This window comes from Chaetodon trifascialis, chromosome 8 (assembly GCF_039877785.1).
Source record: "Chaetodon trifascialis isolate fChaTrf1 chromosome 8, fChaTrf1.hap1, whole genome shotgun sequence".
Classification (NCBI taxonomy): domain Eukaryota; kingdom Metazoa; phylum Chordata; class Actinopteri; order Chaetodontiformes; family Chaetodontidae; genus Chaetodon; species Chaetodon trifascialis.
Window position 1 is genome coordinate 8701546 of NC_092063.1, and position 14130 is coordinate 8715675.

General features: G+C 42.4%; 1 protein-coding gene across 1 annotated transcript; it reads right to left on the reverse strand.

Annotated features, from left to right (window-relative positions):
- Window positions 1-57: 57 nt before the first annotated feature.
- Window positions 58-13873, reverse strand: LOC139335749 (dysbindin-like). The gene is made up of 4 exons (XM_070969521.1): window positions 13408-13873; window positions 4940-5089; window positions 3758-3907; window positions 58-3299 (listed from the first exon to the last, which is right to left on the reverse strand). Exons 1-4 carry the CDS (start codon window positions 13448-13450, stop codon window positions 3004-3006), a joined length of 639 nt encoding a protein of 212 aa, XP_070825622.1. The 5' UTR covers window positions 13451-13873; the 3' UTR covers window positions 58-3003.
- Window positions 13874-14130: the final 257 nt, after the last annotated feature.

A 14130-nucleotide genomic window follows, 5' to 3' on the forward strand; every position in this document is an offset into this window, starting at 1 on the left:
GAAACCAAAAGCAAGTGAGTGAAAGACAGACAACAGAGGAAAACACAGTAAAATCACCAGTTTTAAGCTCTGTTTCATTTTTATTTAGTTCATAGCGAGATGTTCCAGTGGGGAAGACACACATATCATGATTAACACTGTAAAAAGGTCTTTTTTAAAGTAGCCAGAGGCTCAACCAGGGGCATATCTGTGCCATTGCATGTTTACCATCCACACCTTCACAGACACGCCTGAATATCCACACACCCATCCAAACAGACACATTACACTGAGTGCATATACAAACAAATCTTTGTAAGCTGAATCACTCGCCCTCCGCATGTTCATGAATATCCAACTCTCAGATTGCATCTCACATGGAGGAGAGGAGTAACTTGGCATGAAGTACAGGTGTCACCTGCATAGTTCAGTAATGTGTCACGTTATCGTTACACAAGAGAAACATGTAAAGCAGTCAGTAGCAAGAACAAAATGGCATGCATTTACAAACACAGTTCCATTCATGTGATACTGTTCGCACATGCTCACGACAATAGATTCATGATAATGTTGTCAGAAGAACTAAAACTTTTAATTCAGGTTTGCTCACTGTGCCTCATTTCTGTCTCATGTCGATCCCCTGAAATCTCTGTCTTTGCACATCATAAGTCTTGATGTTTTCTCACTGCAAAAGCCTTTTTCAGACTGCAGACAAAGACGTTGCTCTCTGCAGTTTGATGTGAGCCATGCCACAGATCAGGTGTTAAATTCCAGTGAAGACCAGGAAAATCCATCGTGCTCAGCTTGAATATCTTTTTAATTAAGCAGGGTGGCACAGTGGTCAGGGGTATTGCAATGTTACATGACATCACGGCCAGCAATGAGGGGTTTTGAAAAATAATGAACTAACCTCAAACTTCATTTAAAAGCTGAGGCTCTTTTTCTGCACTCGTGCTGCCACATTTGTCTTTGGGAAAAAATTGACCTCTGATACATTCATAATATGTTAATGCTGCTATGCTAAATTCATAATATGGTCATCAGTGAGTAAGAGCGTTTTTTGTTATGGAAGCATTTCAGCAAGCTGTTTTAGATAAGCGCCGAACAGCCTGTCTGTAATTGTAGGTGTTTTTTCTAATAATGAATAAATTTAAACATGTTATTGAAGGCTGGGATCAGCCTTTTGCCTTTTGTTTTGCACCCCTTTGTTACCCAGCATGCAGTCCAATGCATTTATTCTCTGTGAGGTTTAAACAAATGTCTGATGATAATTAGACCTCCACTCTCTGTTTCACTGCTCTTTCTAAGTCATGCATGACATCCACACATTAAGAAGTTTTGAATAGCAAGATAGTTCCTTGTCGCTGATCAAAGACTGAATCATCCTCTAAATACTGTACTTCGATTTATGGCACAGGATTTTATTTGCTTCAATTATTGTTTACAACCAATATATTTTTGATGCAAATGTATCAGTCCTGCCATGGCAAAGGGATGACCTACCCTACTCTGCCTCTGATTGGCTCACCCTGATATTCTTACATAACTCTAACTCATTACTCCTCATGCCTAAAGCCAATCAACCCAACCAACGAAGCCAATGAGTACTAGCCAGTCAGCAGCAGAGTAGGGTGGGTAATGGCTTGCTATAATAGGGTATGGGACAGAGTATAAGGGACCTGCCTTCAATTCCTTGTTGCTCAACAATTTGGAAACACCATCAAATTGTTTCTCACGCTATTGCCAACCTTGTGCACTGAAAGAGAGAGAGAGAGAGAGAGAGAGAGAGAGAGAGAGAGAGAGAGAGAGAGAGAGAGAGAGAGAGAGAGAGAGAGAGAGAGTGGGAGGGCACAAAGCTATAATCTTATGCAAAGTCTCACTCAGTTTTACAAGTGTCATTACTAGTGCTGAGGAAATTACAGGTGTTGTGCAGGTGGACTGTATTTTTCCAGGTGTCAAACATTATGCGCTGACAATCATTGTCATGCAGCACTGTTAAAGCATGGATGATCACTATGTGTATGCTGTGTTGTGCAGGTGTAGGGTAGATGGATTTGTATTGTCGTGTTAAGAGAGAGAGAGAGGGGTGAGGCTGTGGGTGAGATGTAAGTGGAGCCACTAAGTTGGGCGTCAAGCTAAATCGGCTGGGAAGAGATACGTTGGAGATATGCCTCGCAGCTGCATTTACTGATGACTGACCTCTGATTACAAGTGTTGATAACAAGAAGAAATGGAAACCCTGATTCCGGGCCAGGGCAGCTGCCATATTTTGTCATACCCAGTTGCCACCTATGACGATGGTGCAGCGGTTAGCACTGCCGGCTCACAGCATAGGGTGTTTGGGTTTTCTCTACGTACTTTGGCTTCATGTCCAGTGACATGCAAATTTGCAACTGTAAATTACCCATAGCTGTAAATATGAGTGTGAATACTTATGTCTCTATGTGGCAGCCCTGTGATTGACGACCTGTCCAGGGTGTATGAATATTGATAAACCTTGGATTTCCCCTCTTTGTATTTGTCTGCATTTGCTCTCTGTTTATGACTCTGTTTCTGTTCTTTTATTTGGGGAAAGTCTGTAAAGCAAAGATACCTTGCAGCCTTCCTGTTTTGCTGTTTGGCACCTGTGCTTTCAAATCACAAAATGGACATGAGAGAGGTTTCCCCTCTGGCAGTAAGAGGAACAAAACATGATCTGACAGCCATTTCATCTCAGCCACAACAAGTTAGTGCATGGTCTTGGGATGACTGGAATTATGTGCATACAGTATGCATGTCAGGAACCTTGGAAATTGTCAAGAGTTTAAACCAACAATTAAATAGAGTATTTAACAAGTACTGGGGAAAAGATTTTCAACTGAAAAGTAAAATCCAGTGTACTCAGGAAAACGACACAGCAAGTCACAGCCAGGTCAACCATGCGAGGGTTTTCTCCCCAAAACAATGGAAAGCATATGGAGAGAGAGAGATTTCAAACTCTTTTTATCCACTCTGTGTATCTCCACAGAGAGTAAAATTCAGTCTTTATGAAGATTTAGCCGCATGGCATCTTTCCTCCTCGTCTTCCTCCTCTGTTTCTTCATCTCTGGTACGAGGGACAGAGGTCAGCAGCAGGGTGTCTGCGTGGACTTCCTCATCGTCCGATTGGATCACAGGTGTGTCGTCTCCACCCCCACTGGTATCACTGGAACCAGAGGACGTAGAGGACATGCGAGACTTTGAGCCGCGGTGAACCTCAGTTTGCCGTTTCAAAGGTGCTCGCTCCCTGTAGACCACCTCTGCATCTTCATCCTCCTCCTCTTCTTCCTCATCCTCTGCCTCTGTAGGCAGAAGGTGTTAGAATGTGTCCGTACCTGTTCTTTCAGTGGTAGTTATTTCCTCAGGGTTCATCTGAATTGCTCAGTCTTTCCCATGTAAAAAAACTGATATGGGTGGAGATTAATCTCAATTGGTTTTGATAAACCACAAATAAATTCTCCACCTGTGGGAAACCTCCCAACAGAAAAATCACTAAATGCTGGTGGTGGTAGTGGCTCTCCCGATTCATCGTGAAATCAGATTAGAGACCTGGAACTTGAGCTACCTTTTTTTAATCTGAATGAAGAAAGTAATTATTTTACTTTCGTCTATGAAAGCAGCCTAAAATGTTCATGTACCTCTTTGCTTAGAATTCCATATTGATCCTACATACTGATACAATACAGCACAGTGAAAAAATGATAATAATGCAAAAAAGATATAGTCAAAATATCAGGCATATATCTTGAAATCAGTGCACCTGGTAGTGGAGATGCCAGCGCTCCCTCGTCCGCTCCTGAGCCTGAGTTGAGGAAGACGTCAAGGGCCTCCTGGTCAGAGATGTCCATCAGGTCCATCTGCTCTAGCACGTCCACGTTCACTTCCATAGAGGAGATACTTCCCATAGGGGCTGCATATACAGGCGGAACAGCATGTGTAGCGCAACACAAATACACACTGGTTATATCAAAAGAAATGCATATCATCTTAAGCCTTCCATGTGCAGTTCATTGGTTTATGATACGTAGGCTAGGGCTGAGTGATTGGACCAATATATAGGCTATTATATTGTAGATTTTTGCCATTTTACTTTGCTAATATAATGGTCGGCTGTCAAAGAACAAACCGCTGCTCAGTGGCAGACTCTCATTCAGTGAGTTTACCCACTGAGAATATTTTCACATCTAACTCATTCAATTAAGAGTTTTTTTTGACCAAAGCAGTCTTGGTGATTGTCAGAACAGTGGAAAGACAAACCAAGACGGTTTTGGTGACTTTTATTTTATTTGTGTCGGGTGGTGTGTTAAAAAGTTAACAAGACATTTAAGGGTTTGTTTGGTGAAAGAGAGAAACTTGAAGTCAAAGGTTTTATTTTTCTGTTTAGTAAGGAAAATAGGTTAAAGGATCTTTTCTTCCTTGACATTTTGAGATTTTATTTAGTGTATTAAGAGCTAAGAGCACTTGTGAAACGTAGCAAACTTGCTGAAGACTCAGTGTGAAAGTGGAATGTGATACAGCTTTTGAGTAATTGTCACCTGTCTTGAAAATGTTCAGCTCTTTTTAAATTATCTAAATAATTAGTGGCAATTAAAACAAAATTGAAACAGGCTTTTAAACCTGTGAAGAGTTTGCTAAACCTTCTGCTGTTCTTCTAGTGAGCAAAACAAAAAGAGTTTTCCATCTGCATCTAACTTTCAAAACAATTCACACCCACTTGTCATGTCAAGTCAAATCACTTGTATTTTTTCAGTCCGGTGTCACGAATCACAAACTCGCCTCAGTGGCTTTACTGTCTATATAGCATTCAACACCCTCAATCTTTAAAACCTCAGTTAGAAAAAAATCCTCAGGAGGAGCCACAGAGGAGGGACACCTCTTCCACAATGATGTGTTAAGTATTTACAGTTTGCCACCAGGACAGAACGGCATGTAAGGCACTCACGTTTCCTGCAGTCGATCTGCAGGTGAGCAGAGGGCAGGTAGTTGTCCACATCGTGCTGGTAGACCTCTTCAAAAAAGCGCTGTCTCTCCCTCAGCTTCAGGTGCTGGGCAGAATCATTGTCCAACACCCTCTGAGAGTTGTCTGTGTCGGCTGCACCAAAAGAAGACACATACAAAAAAACATCCACTTCAGTCTTTTAATGCAGTGTTGTGTCTTAAAAGTCAATATTTATTTAAAAAAAAAGGCAAATATGTGGCTTTTTGTAATGCACAAGAATTTTCTCTCTTGGTTTTAAAAAAAATGCGGTGCCCCTTGGTAAGGTAGGGATTAAGGTATTGACCATTAGCTTCATTTTTCCTAATTTGTGGCTGGCCAGGGCTCTTTGTTCCATGTCATTCCCCACCTCTTCCTTCATTTCCTGTCATCTCTCTACTGTCTACTATCAATAAAGGTATAGGAAAAAAGCTTCATTAAGAGGTTGATAGAGACGGGCCTGGTTTGTGGGTGTCTCATCCTATTTGCCAATCTCTCACAGAAACCAAATGGATAAAGCTGTTCTTGAAGTTGGCAACGAGTTTGGCTTCTAAACTATAAGTCAGTGCACTTGCTGGATGCCAGTGCTCTTAAAATTGATGGCATGTACTAGAAGTCTCGTCAACTCCTATAATTAGTTTGAGGTTTTTACTTTGTGGTAGTCAAGCCTCCACACTGACGCATCAAACGTGCCGGTAGCAGAACAGGTAACACCAACAATACAAAGTCAACTGAACATTCTGTTTGTTCATGTCAGAAGAATAGACACAAACAAAAACTAGCTGCCTTGTTTTTATGATAAAGTAGATAGAGTGAATACCAATAAATGCGGCATTAAGACTGACTTCAAGCAGGAACTTGTACTTGCAGATACGCCCTAATGTTTCTCACACAAGAAATAAAAGATTTGTCCTCCCTCCTTTGCTAACCTGCTGTCATATAAAGTCTATTAATCTGAATATTTCTTGTTTTCTTTGCTCTTCTCTTTTCGTTTCCTTTCAGTCAGCCCTTCCTGTGACTTTCTTAAGCTGAAGAAAATGTTCTCATGAGCTCAGCCTGATCCCTAGTGGTCATGATTGGACTCACACGCAGTTTGACAGCCAATAAAGATTTGCACTGACGGTATCACATTAACTGTGTGATTAAGCATATATTTGCTTGAATATGTGCTGCAACTATTGAAGCATGTGTAGATGTATCTAACTTACAGTGCTCACAGTTTCCCAGTTTTGTGGCTGTTGTGACAGAAATTGGTTGGTGTGCCTTTTGATTGGCTTTCAGGCTGCTTACACTTTTTGGCGTGTCATATTTCTGGTCAGCATTTGTCAGTGTGGCCAAACAAGAGGATCAGTCAGCCATGGCGACGTTGGAAATCCTGTACTGGAATAATTATCTCATTGCGTGACAATAGAGATATGTTTTCAAAAAACAAGAGTGCATCTGTCCTTAGGTCTAACGCCAGCACTGACCTCTGCCAGGCTGACCAGCTGTGGTTGTGTAACCATGCTACGTCCTCCTCAGCGCACATTGTGCCTTCGCCCACTGGGCTCCATGAGCTGACACTTCGACTCATGTCACCAGTGTTTTAATGTTTGCGCGTCTGTAGGTTCACATAAATTGTATGCGTGTGTGCTTTTGCATTCATGCCTTTGTGTGGTCATGTATCTGTATGCGTGCTATTTAGTTTATGCTCATTTTGTCACCCAGTGTGCATAGCAAGCTTCCATGACTAACATGTTTACATGATGCCAACAGATGGACCCAGCATGCATAGTAACAATATTCACTTTACTTCAGTTACGGACCTTTTGAGTGGTACTTTTCTCTTGTTTGAAAACAAACACATCTGTGCCACCCGGCCTCCCTCTTCAGGCATCTCAGGAGACGCAGCCAGTCGGTCTGTCAATCACTGCTTCACAGCCCTGGAGGGGGTATGTGTCAACTCTCATACACCAGCGGCAGCAGTTTATTCTGTCATTCAAGCTGTCTGTGGAGGCAGGAAACCACCCTGGCTCACAATCTGATATTTCAACACTTGGCGAGGTGACTGGCAACACCGTCAATTATGTAAAGCTTACAGTGTTAATGTAAATAATCTGGAGAAACTTAAAACGGGGAACATGCTGAGATGTTTATCTTATTGCTGGTATCCATGGCATCGGATTGCTAAAGATCACTAAACCCAGAGCTATACACCAATGAAGTTTCTGTAATATTTAAAATACTAACATAAAAACAAGCCCCAGCTCAGGTTCATGTTCATTTATACTTGCTCTTATTTTGATATATAACTCAGAGACTGTTGCTGTAGTACTTCCATGTACACATCATGTTTTATATGTACTGTGGGTTGTATTAGCAAGATTACATCAGTTGCAGTTACATTTACTGAATGTTAAATATGTAAACTCACTGACCTCCAGGCATTACTGGGTTCTACTGTAAGCCTACCAAAAACTCTGCTGTGTTTAGTGCTCGTTTATTGAGGTAGTCACAGGTCCTGGGTGTTTTTTGGTGATTTTGTCATGTAGTTTGTCACAGCCACTGCTGCTCCTTCCCCTGCCTCCTAAGACTGCAGCATACTTTACAGAGAAACAGTGAAAGAATTACGGTAATGGAAAAATGAGAGTGAGTGTCTTGGTGATTATTAAGATAATGTGAATTAGAGCTGCAGCATGAAGTCAATTAATTGATTAGCTGATGGTAAGATAATTAATTGGCAACTAACTTGGTAATAGTCATAGTCTGTAGAACAATTAATCCTACACTCTACTCAGTAATGTTTTTTCCATGTTACCTGTCTGTGTGTCTTGCTGCTGCATACAGCACACTCATGAAACCCAAAGATATTATGTTTACAGTCATTTTAAAACAAGGACAAACACCAGATCCTCGAATTAGAGACATAAAATGTTGCAATTAATAGATTATTGTTACAGATCAATCTTCTATCAAGTGTCTGATCGACTTGTCATTGCAGCTCAAGTCAAGTTTTCTCACTTGGTATTTGGCATCACATGTCAAGATATGTCATCTGTAGGGGACATGCTCTTAATGGCCTCCACATGCCAACCTGCCAAAACCCCCTGCCACCTCGTCGCCACCTGCCAGCATCCATGATTATTCAGCAATCATCATACGATAGCAGTGAGACGCTTGCGACAAATAAGCTGGTTACTGTAGGCTGTAACAACAATGACAAGGCTTCTGATGCTGATGAAACGACACAGCTTACGTAAACTTCAGTTTTGCCTGCTGGCCTTATGGGGGTCTCTCTCTCTCTCTCTCTCTCTCTCTCTCTCTCTCTCTCTCTCTCTCTCTCTCTCTCTCTCTCACTACTTAAGTTGAGATAGCCAGTCAACATGCACAACCCACGCACAGACTCAGCTGCATGTCTCCATCTGTCTGCCTCTATGTGGGTGAAAAACATGTATGTAAAAGACTGACTCATCCAGATAACCTCTGAGTTTTTTTCCACCCTGCTGTGGAAGATGTGTAGGAGGTCTCCATGCAAATTGGCTGAAGTTACATTACTACCATCCTCTGTTTGAGACCCAGATGGCGTTGATATCCCTCACGGGGGAATCCCTTGCTTTTGACAGGGGTTATTAACCACCAACGATCCTTATGTGGCTGATATTTTTTGCCGCTTTCAGTCTTGAATCCAGTGTTCTTTGCTCCTGGTTTGTATATATGTAAGTTAAGGTCTCTCAAATGAGGCAATGAGGCACCTCATTTGGTTTTAGGCGGTTGCTTTGCTCTTATCTAGGCTACGAAATACAGGTCGCATGGAACGGATTTACTGTAGGTGGGTCAAGGAACAGAGAACAGCTGTGATGGCTGTTGCTTTGTCAGGAGAGTGTTGGCCTTGGGACCTTATGAGACATCTCAGTATAAATGAAGGAATCTCTGTCTGTACATCCTTTGCATAACTCAAGCACCATTCATTGGATCTACTTCACACTTTGCAGGTATATTGCTTGGGACCCAAGGATGTGCAGTGTTGAATTGACTGCAAATTGGACACAATCCACATTCAGTATTAATAAACTTTAATAAATAAAAAGTGAATAACATGTTGTGCAGCGGCGGGGGTGGAGCTTCAGGGCTCTGTGGACTGTCAAGTGATGCCACTCAGCCAATCAAATCTGTGCATTTGAGCTGTTCAATTTAACTGTAAACTATACAACATATCACCTCAAACCCAAAAGACTATTTTCTAACTATTTAAGTTAAAATACTAATTATCATAACAACACTGCTTGAATATAATAGTTGCATATTAATGATACAAGTTTATTAGATACATATTTGGGGAAAATCAATTGAGTAATAATCTTTTGAATAATCAATGAATTTTTCATTAGATTCATCGACTAATCTAAGCAGAATCGTACATTAATTGAGAAAAAAAATGAATCGTTTGCTGCCGCCCTGGACTGCATTATACCCAGAGCCATGCAGAGAGGGTAAGGGTTAATCCTCTCTCAACAGCTCTGGTTATGCTTAATGCTGTGTCAGCTAATTTGAGTTTTAATGTTGCTGTTTTAATAACCCTGCACAGTCAGTGTCGAGTGTGATGTAGTTTGGGGGAGTGGTTCTCAAGAAAGCTGCAAGTCGCAATACTGGAGGCCAAGAAAACATCCCACTGGGGACTGGCACGTACTGAATGGACACTGCACTAGAAGCTTATAGAGGAGGAAGAAGAAATTAACAGCAGAAGGAAGGAAGAAAAGGAAAGGAGAGTAGATGGGAAGAGAAGTATCAGTCTTCAAATCTGCTGGTTCCACACTGATTTACCAGATGTATTATATGTCTGTGAGTGCTGACGCTGCTCTGGAACACATCGTGGCTTTGTGACGACCACTGATGGACAGTAAAAAACAGTATTATTTGAAAAGAAAGCCAGAATTAATAATTCAGTATGACTGCTGTGTGCAAAAAGTGGTTCTGGCAGTGTTGTACATCTCAAACTCATTGTGCTGATGATTACTCTGGGACACAATAGCGGTGCTCTTACCATTACCGCTGCATAACAGCATCCAGCAATGAGAACACGAGCCTCAGTTCACCACTCCTTTCAAAGACGGAGCTCATGAAGATGTAGTCTGAGGACTGAACTGCACTGAACCTGCACCTCCTTCCCAAATGATGATTTACCATGGCGGCATTACAAGCTCCCACGCTTATGGTGCAGTAACATCAGCACCAACCTCTGAGAATATTCACTCCGTCTCCTGTTTGCTGCAGTTGATTGATGAATTCAAGGATGTGTTTTCTGTTTCAGTGTGTTCTGTGGCTCTGGAGGACCTGCAGGTCATAGCTGACGTATGTTCAAATTTGGCTGTGCGACCAATACAAACAGCAGTCTATCATGTTGAAGTATTAACTAAGTAGTTCTACTACCAGTGTGCCATCAGCACAGTCTACAAAGTGAAGTCTGTAGCTTTTTCACCAAGGAGGCTCCTCATGCTATCATTTGGAAAAACAAAAGGACTTCACTGTAGCGTGAGACAGAAAAACAGTCGCTGTTAGCCTCTAACCGAGTTAATCTTTACAGTATTTAAAGAGCTGTTCTCTGAAATTCCATAACACTTGTGATCTGTGACAGGACCCAAGCCCCCTGCCCAGAAATCCCTACTCCATCTCAGCCCTTACTGAACCATAATTACCTAGGGCTTACTGTTACATAATACTGGTACAATCCCTCATTTGCACACCCGACGTGGTAGTGCATGACTACGCAGTAAGCTGCATGGTCATGCCCTGGTTGTGCCTTTGTTGTGTTTACATGCATGAATGTAAGCATGTAGGATGTGTTGGCTGTGTTACTGGGGAAGGAAAGAAGGAAGGAAGGAAGGATGGAAGTGAAGGAAGTGTAGGAAGTGTGTCAAAGAAAGGAGAATGTGGTGTTATGCAACCTGAGCCTGCTGTGCATTATTCCCGGTATAAAGTAACTGTAGTGTCAGTGTTTTGAGGCAAAGGGCTTTACCGGGTCTGCTTGCCTCAGCTAAGCCTCATACTGACAAATACAAGGGTGCAGTGACACCATGCATTTTTTGTGCATTTGCTGTGTGTCAAGCCAAACACACACACACTGAATAGAAATCATTTCATTTCAAGAAACCCTTTCATTTTTTTCTTGTTTCTTTATCCTCTTTGTAGTCATTTTCTCCACCACTCAGCCCTTCTATATGTTAAGGAAACTAACACATGATGTGGAGGTGGTGTATGTGTGTGTGTGTGTGTGTGTCTGTGTGTGTGTTTCAGAGAGGGGTGGGGGTGCATGGTCCAGGGCCAGAGGTGACAGTTGAGCTGAAGCACATGATTTTTTCATCCCTCTGATTATTCTTGCGAGAGTCTGATCCTTTTGCCTTTTCCTCAGCTCTGCGCCTGATAATCCACACTGTTAGTCTTAATATTCCCATTCAAATATGACACATCAATCCCTCTTTTATTCTGCCCCAGCATGCAGTGTGCATCTGCCGTCCTCTTCCTGGCTACCTTATCAGCACCTTTTCAATGATGAACACATTCAACTCTCAAATACGTGCGTCTTTAACTGCTCTGTGTCATTTTCATGGTGCAGTCATACATCAACAGTCCTGGGAAATGCGCTGAAAGAAGGGAACAAATGTTCCTATTGAACCAAAGAGTCACATGGCGAAGCATTCAATCCCCTTGTGGCAAGCGGAAAAAGAAATCCCATGATCATCTTTCTGTTTTCAGTCAACACAGAGACTGGGTGTTTGTGTGTGAGAGCGCTAGGAGAGCAGTTGCACTGCATGGCCAGTCACATTTGACAGCCCATTTATCTCAAACTCCACCCCTCCTCTCCTGCAGCTCCTAATTCCCCCTGGAGGCCGATGATGGTGTCGCCCAGCTCTCAGCAGTATACAACCACATCATTTTTAGGTATTACTGCTATTATTTACCGAACCAATCGCTCTCCTCTGCCAGCCTCGTAGCCACAGCAGCCCATCAAGCATAAATCATGTATGAGTGAGATCACTGCTCAACAACAGCAACCTCCCCCTCCATGCTTCGCCACTCCCCTCTCCACCCACCCACACACACATAGAGCCATGCAGTAGAAAGTGAAATCCAGACTGGTCATTTATGATACCAGCATCCCATCATCATCTTCGTCATACTACGTCATCCTGCAGGAAGCTCTACCTGAAGCCAAGAGCAACAAATATTTTATATGAACACATTTGAATTAAGTCTACATCCGTTTAATTACTTCACTCTCATCTACAGGTTCCTTTGATCCCAGTGCTGTGATTATATCTTGAACCTTGTCTGACCACCTACTTCATGAGTGTCTGATCAGATGTGTGTATTCCCAGGCCGTTCCCATTTCCCATCCCGAAGCCATTAAGGCACTTCACTCAAGGCTAAATGCAGAGATGATGACCTCCAGCCATGCCCACAGCTCCCTGTTTTGGTCAGTGAAAACAGGGCTTTCAGTAGTCTACACAGAGCTCATACGTAGTGCTTTACCTCGAGTCTGTGCACATTAACCTTTGTATGCAGTCACAGAAAGACATTCATCAAAGCAGAATGTAGTATGGGAAAACAGCAGGTTATTCTCTTACCACTTAAATGCAAAAAGCAGCTCATGTGGAACAATTTGTTCAATTAGGAAGCAAGACAATGCTCCTCTGGCAAGCAGGTAGCAGTTAGCATGTCTTTCCTTTGTCTATATAAAGACCTTCTTCCCTTAGCTTAGTCAGACACTAAGAAGTAGTTGTTATCCCTTCAGTGTGATTAAGTCTCATCTGTATCAACAGGGTTGCACCACCATCAAGGCTGTCAGGCTAACTTAGTTTAAAAAAAAAAAAAAGATGGCCTGCGGCTGCTGTTATTACTTTGGACAAGTAGATTCTTACAGTAGTTGCTAATGAGGTTTAGCAAAGCTGGACCAAGAAGTAAAAGGATTAAATGAACATGTGTAATTTAGTGTTTTCAGCAAGTAATAAAATTAATGAATCCTTGGGGAAGGTTTTCAATACTGTAGCTCAGAGAAAAATGATCTAACAGGCTTGCAGTATCTCCTGTTCACACCGTATAACATCACAAAGAACAGCTAATATGGATCTGTTATCTAAAGAGCTAACTAATGCAGAATTAATCAGTTAGCTGTTTTGTTGTGAGGCTCTGACAGATGAGTCGTGATTCACGTAGAGCTAAGTCAGTTGAAGTGAATTAATACCCTCTGCACAATAAAACTTTCCCTGGCCAGGCAAAAATATCCAGAGCCTGTACTGTGGAAATGAAAGGTACAGTAGCAAATGCATAGCTGAGAATGAAAAACGAGCACATAAAGTGTGAAATTACGACAACATCACAGAGTGGGACATAAAGTTAGTATATATTGCACTGCAAGTCTGCTCAGTGCCACTTTCTCTCACACACTGTTGGTTACTTACATGCCAGACGCTTGTTGTGGTGGGCTGACCCAGTAGACGACATGATCCAGTGGATGTGGGACTGGCTGAAGAGTGTGTTTTGCCTTTGAGTATGTGTGGATGTTTCTTGTCCCCTCCTGTCAAGGCTCCAGGACAGGATGCTGTGTGTAGTGGCTGGTCATCTAGTCATTGCATCTCTTGACTTTGGCACCAGGACTATGAAAGACAGTCCTTTCACGTTACACTTTGTCTCCCTCTCCTCTCCTCTTCACTTTCTGCTACTCTGCTCTGCCTTTTTGCTGTGTTCGCTTTCCTCCTCCCCCCTTTCTGATCGCCTTTGGTGTTCTTTCAAGGTTTTCCCTCTCACTGCTTCACACTCTCATCTCGGCCGCCTCTCTGTGTCTCACACACACAGACGCACACACACACAGTCTCCTGCTCTCTCTGTCAGACAGCCTCAGTAGGGTTGTAAGGAGCTGTGCAGCTTAGGGACGGGGGGAGACTCATAGTGGGCTACGGCATTGTGGCCTGTACCAACTGGTGACAACAAGGGGGTCAGCAGGATCAGGAGGAATAGGCTTCTTACATAAGATTGAGGAATATACCAGGATTAGAAACCTCCCAGCTCGACCATCAGTTCTTTGCTTTATATTTTTTTTTATTAATTTATTCACTTTGTTGTCGGATGAAAGCTTTAGAAGTGAACTGAGATAAGAGAAGAGGTACCGCACATTAATAAATCAC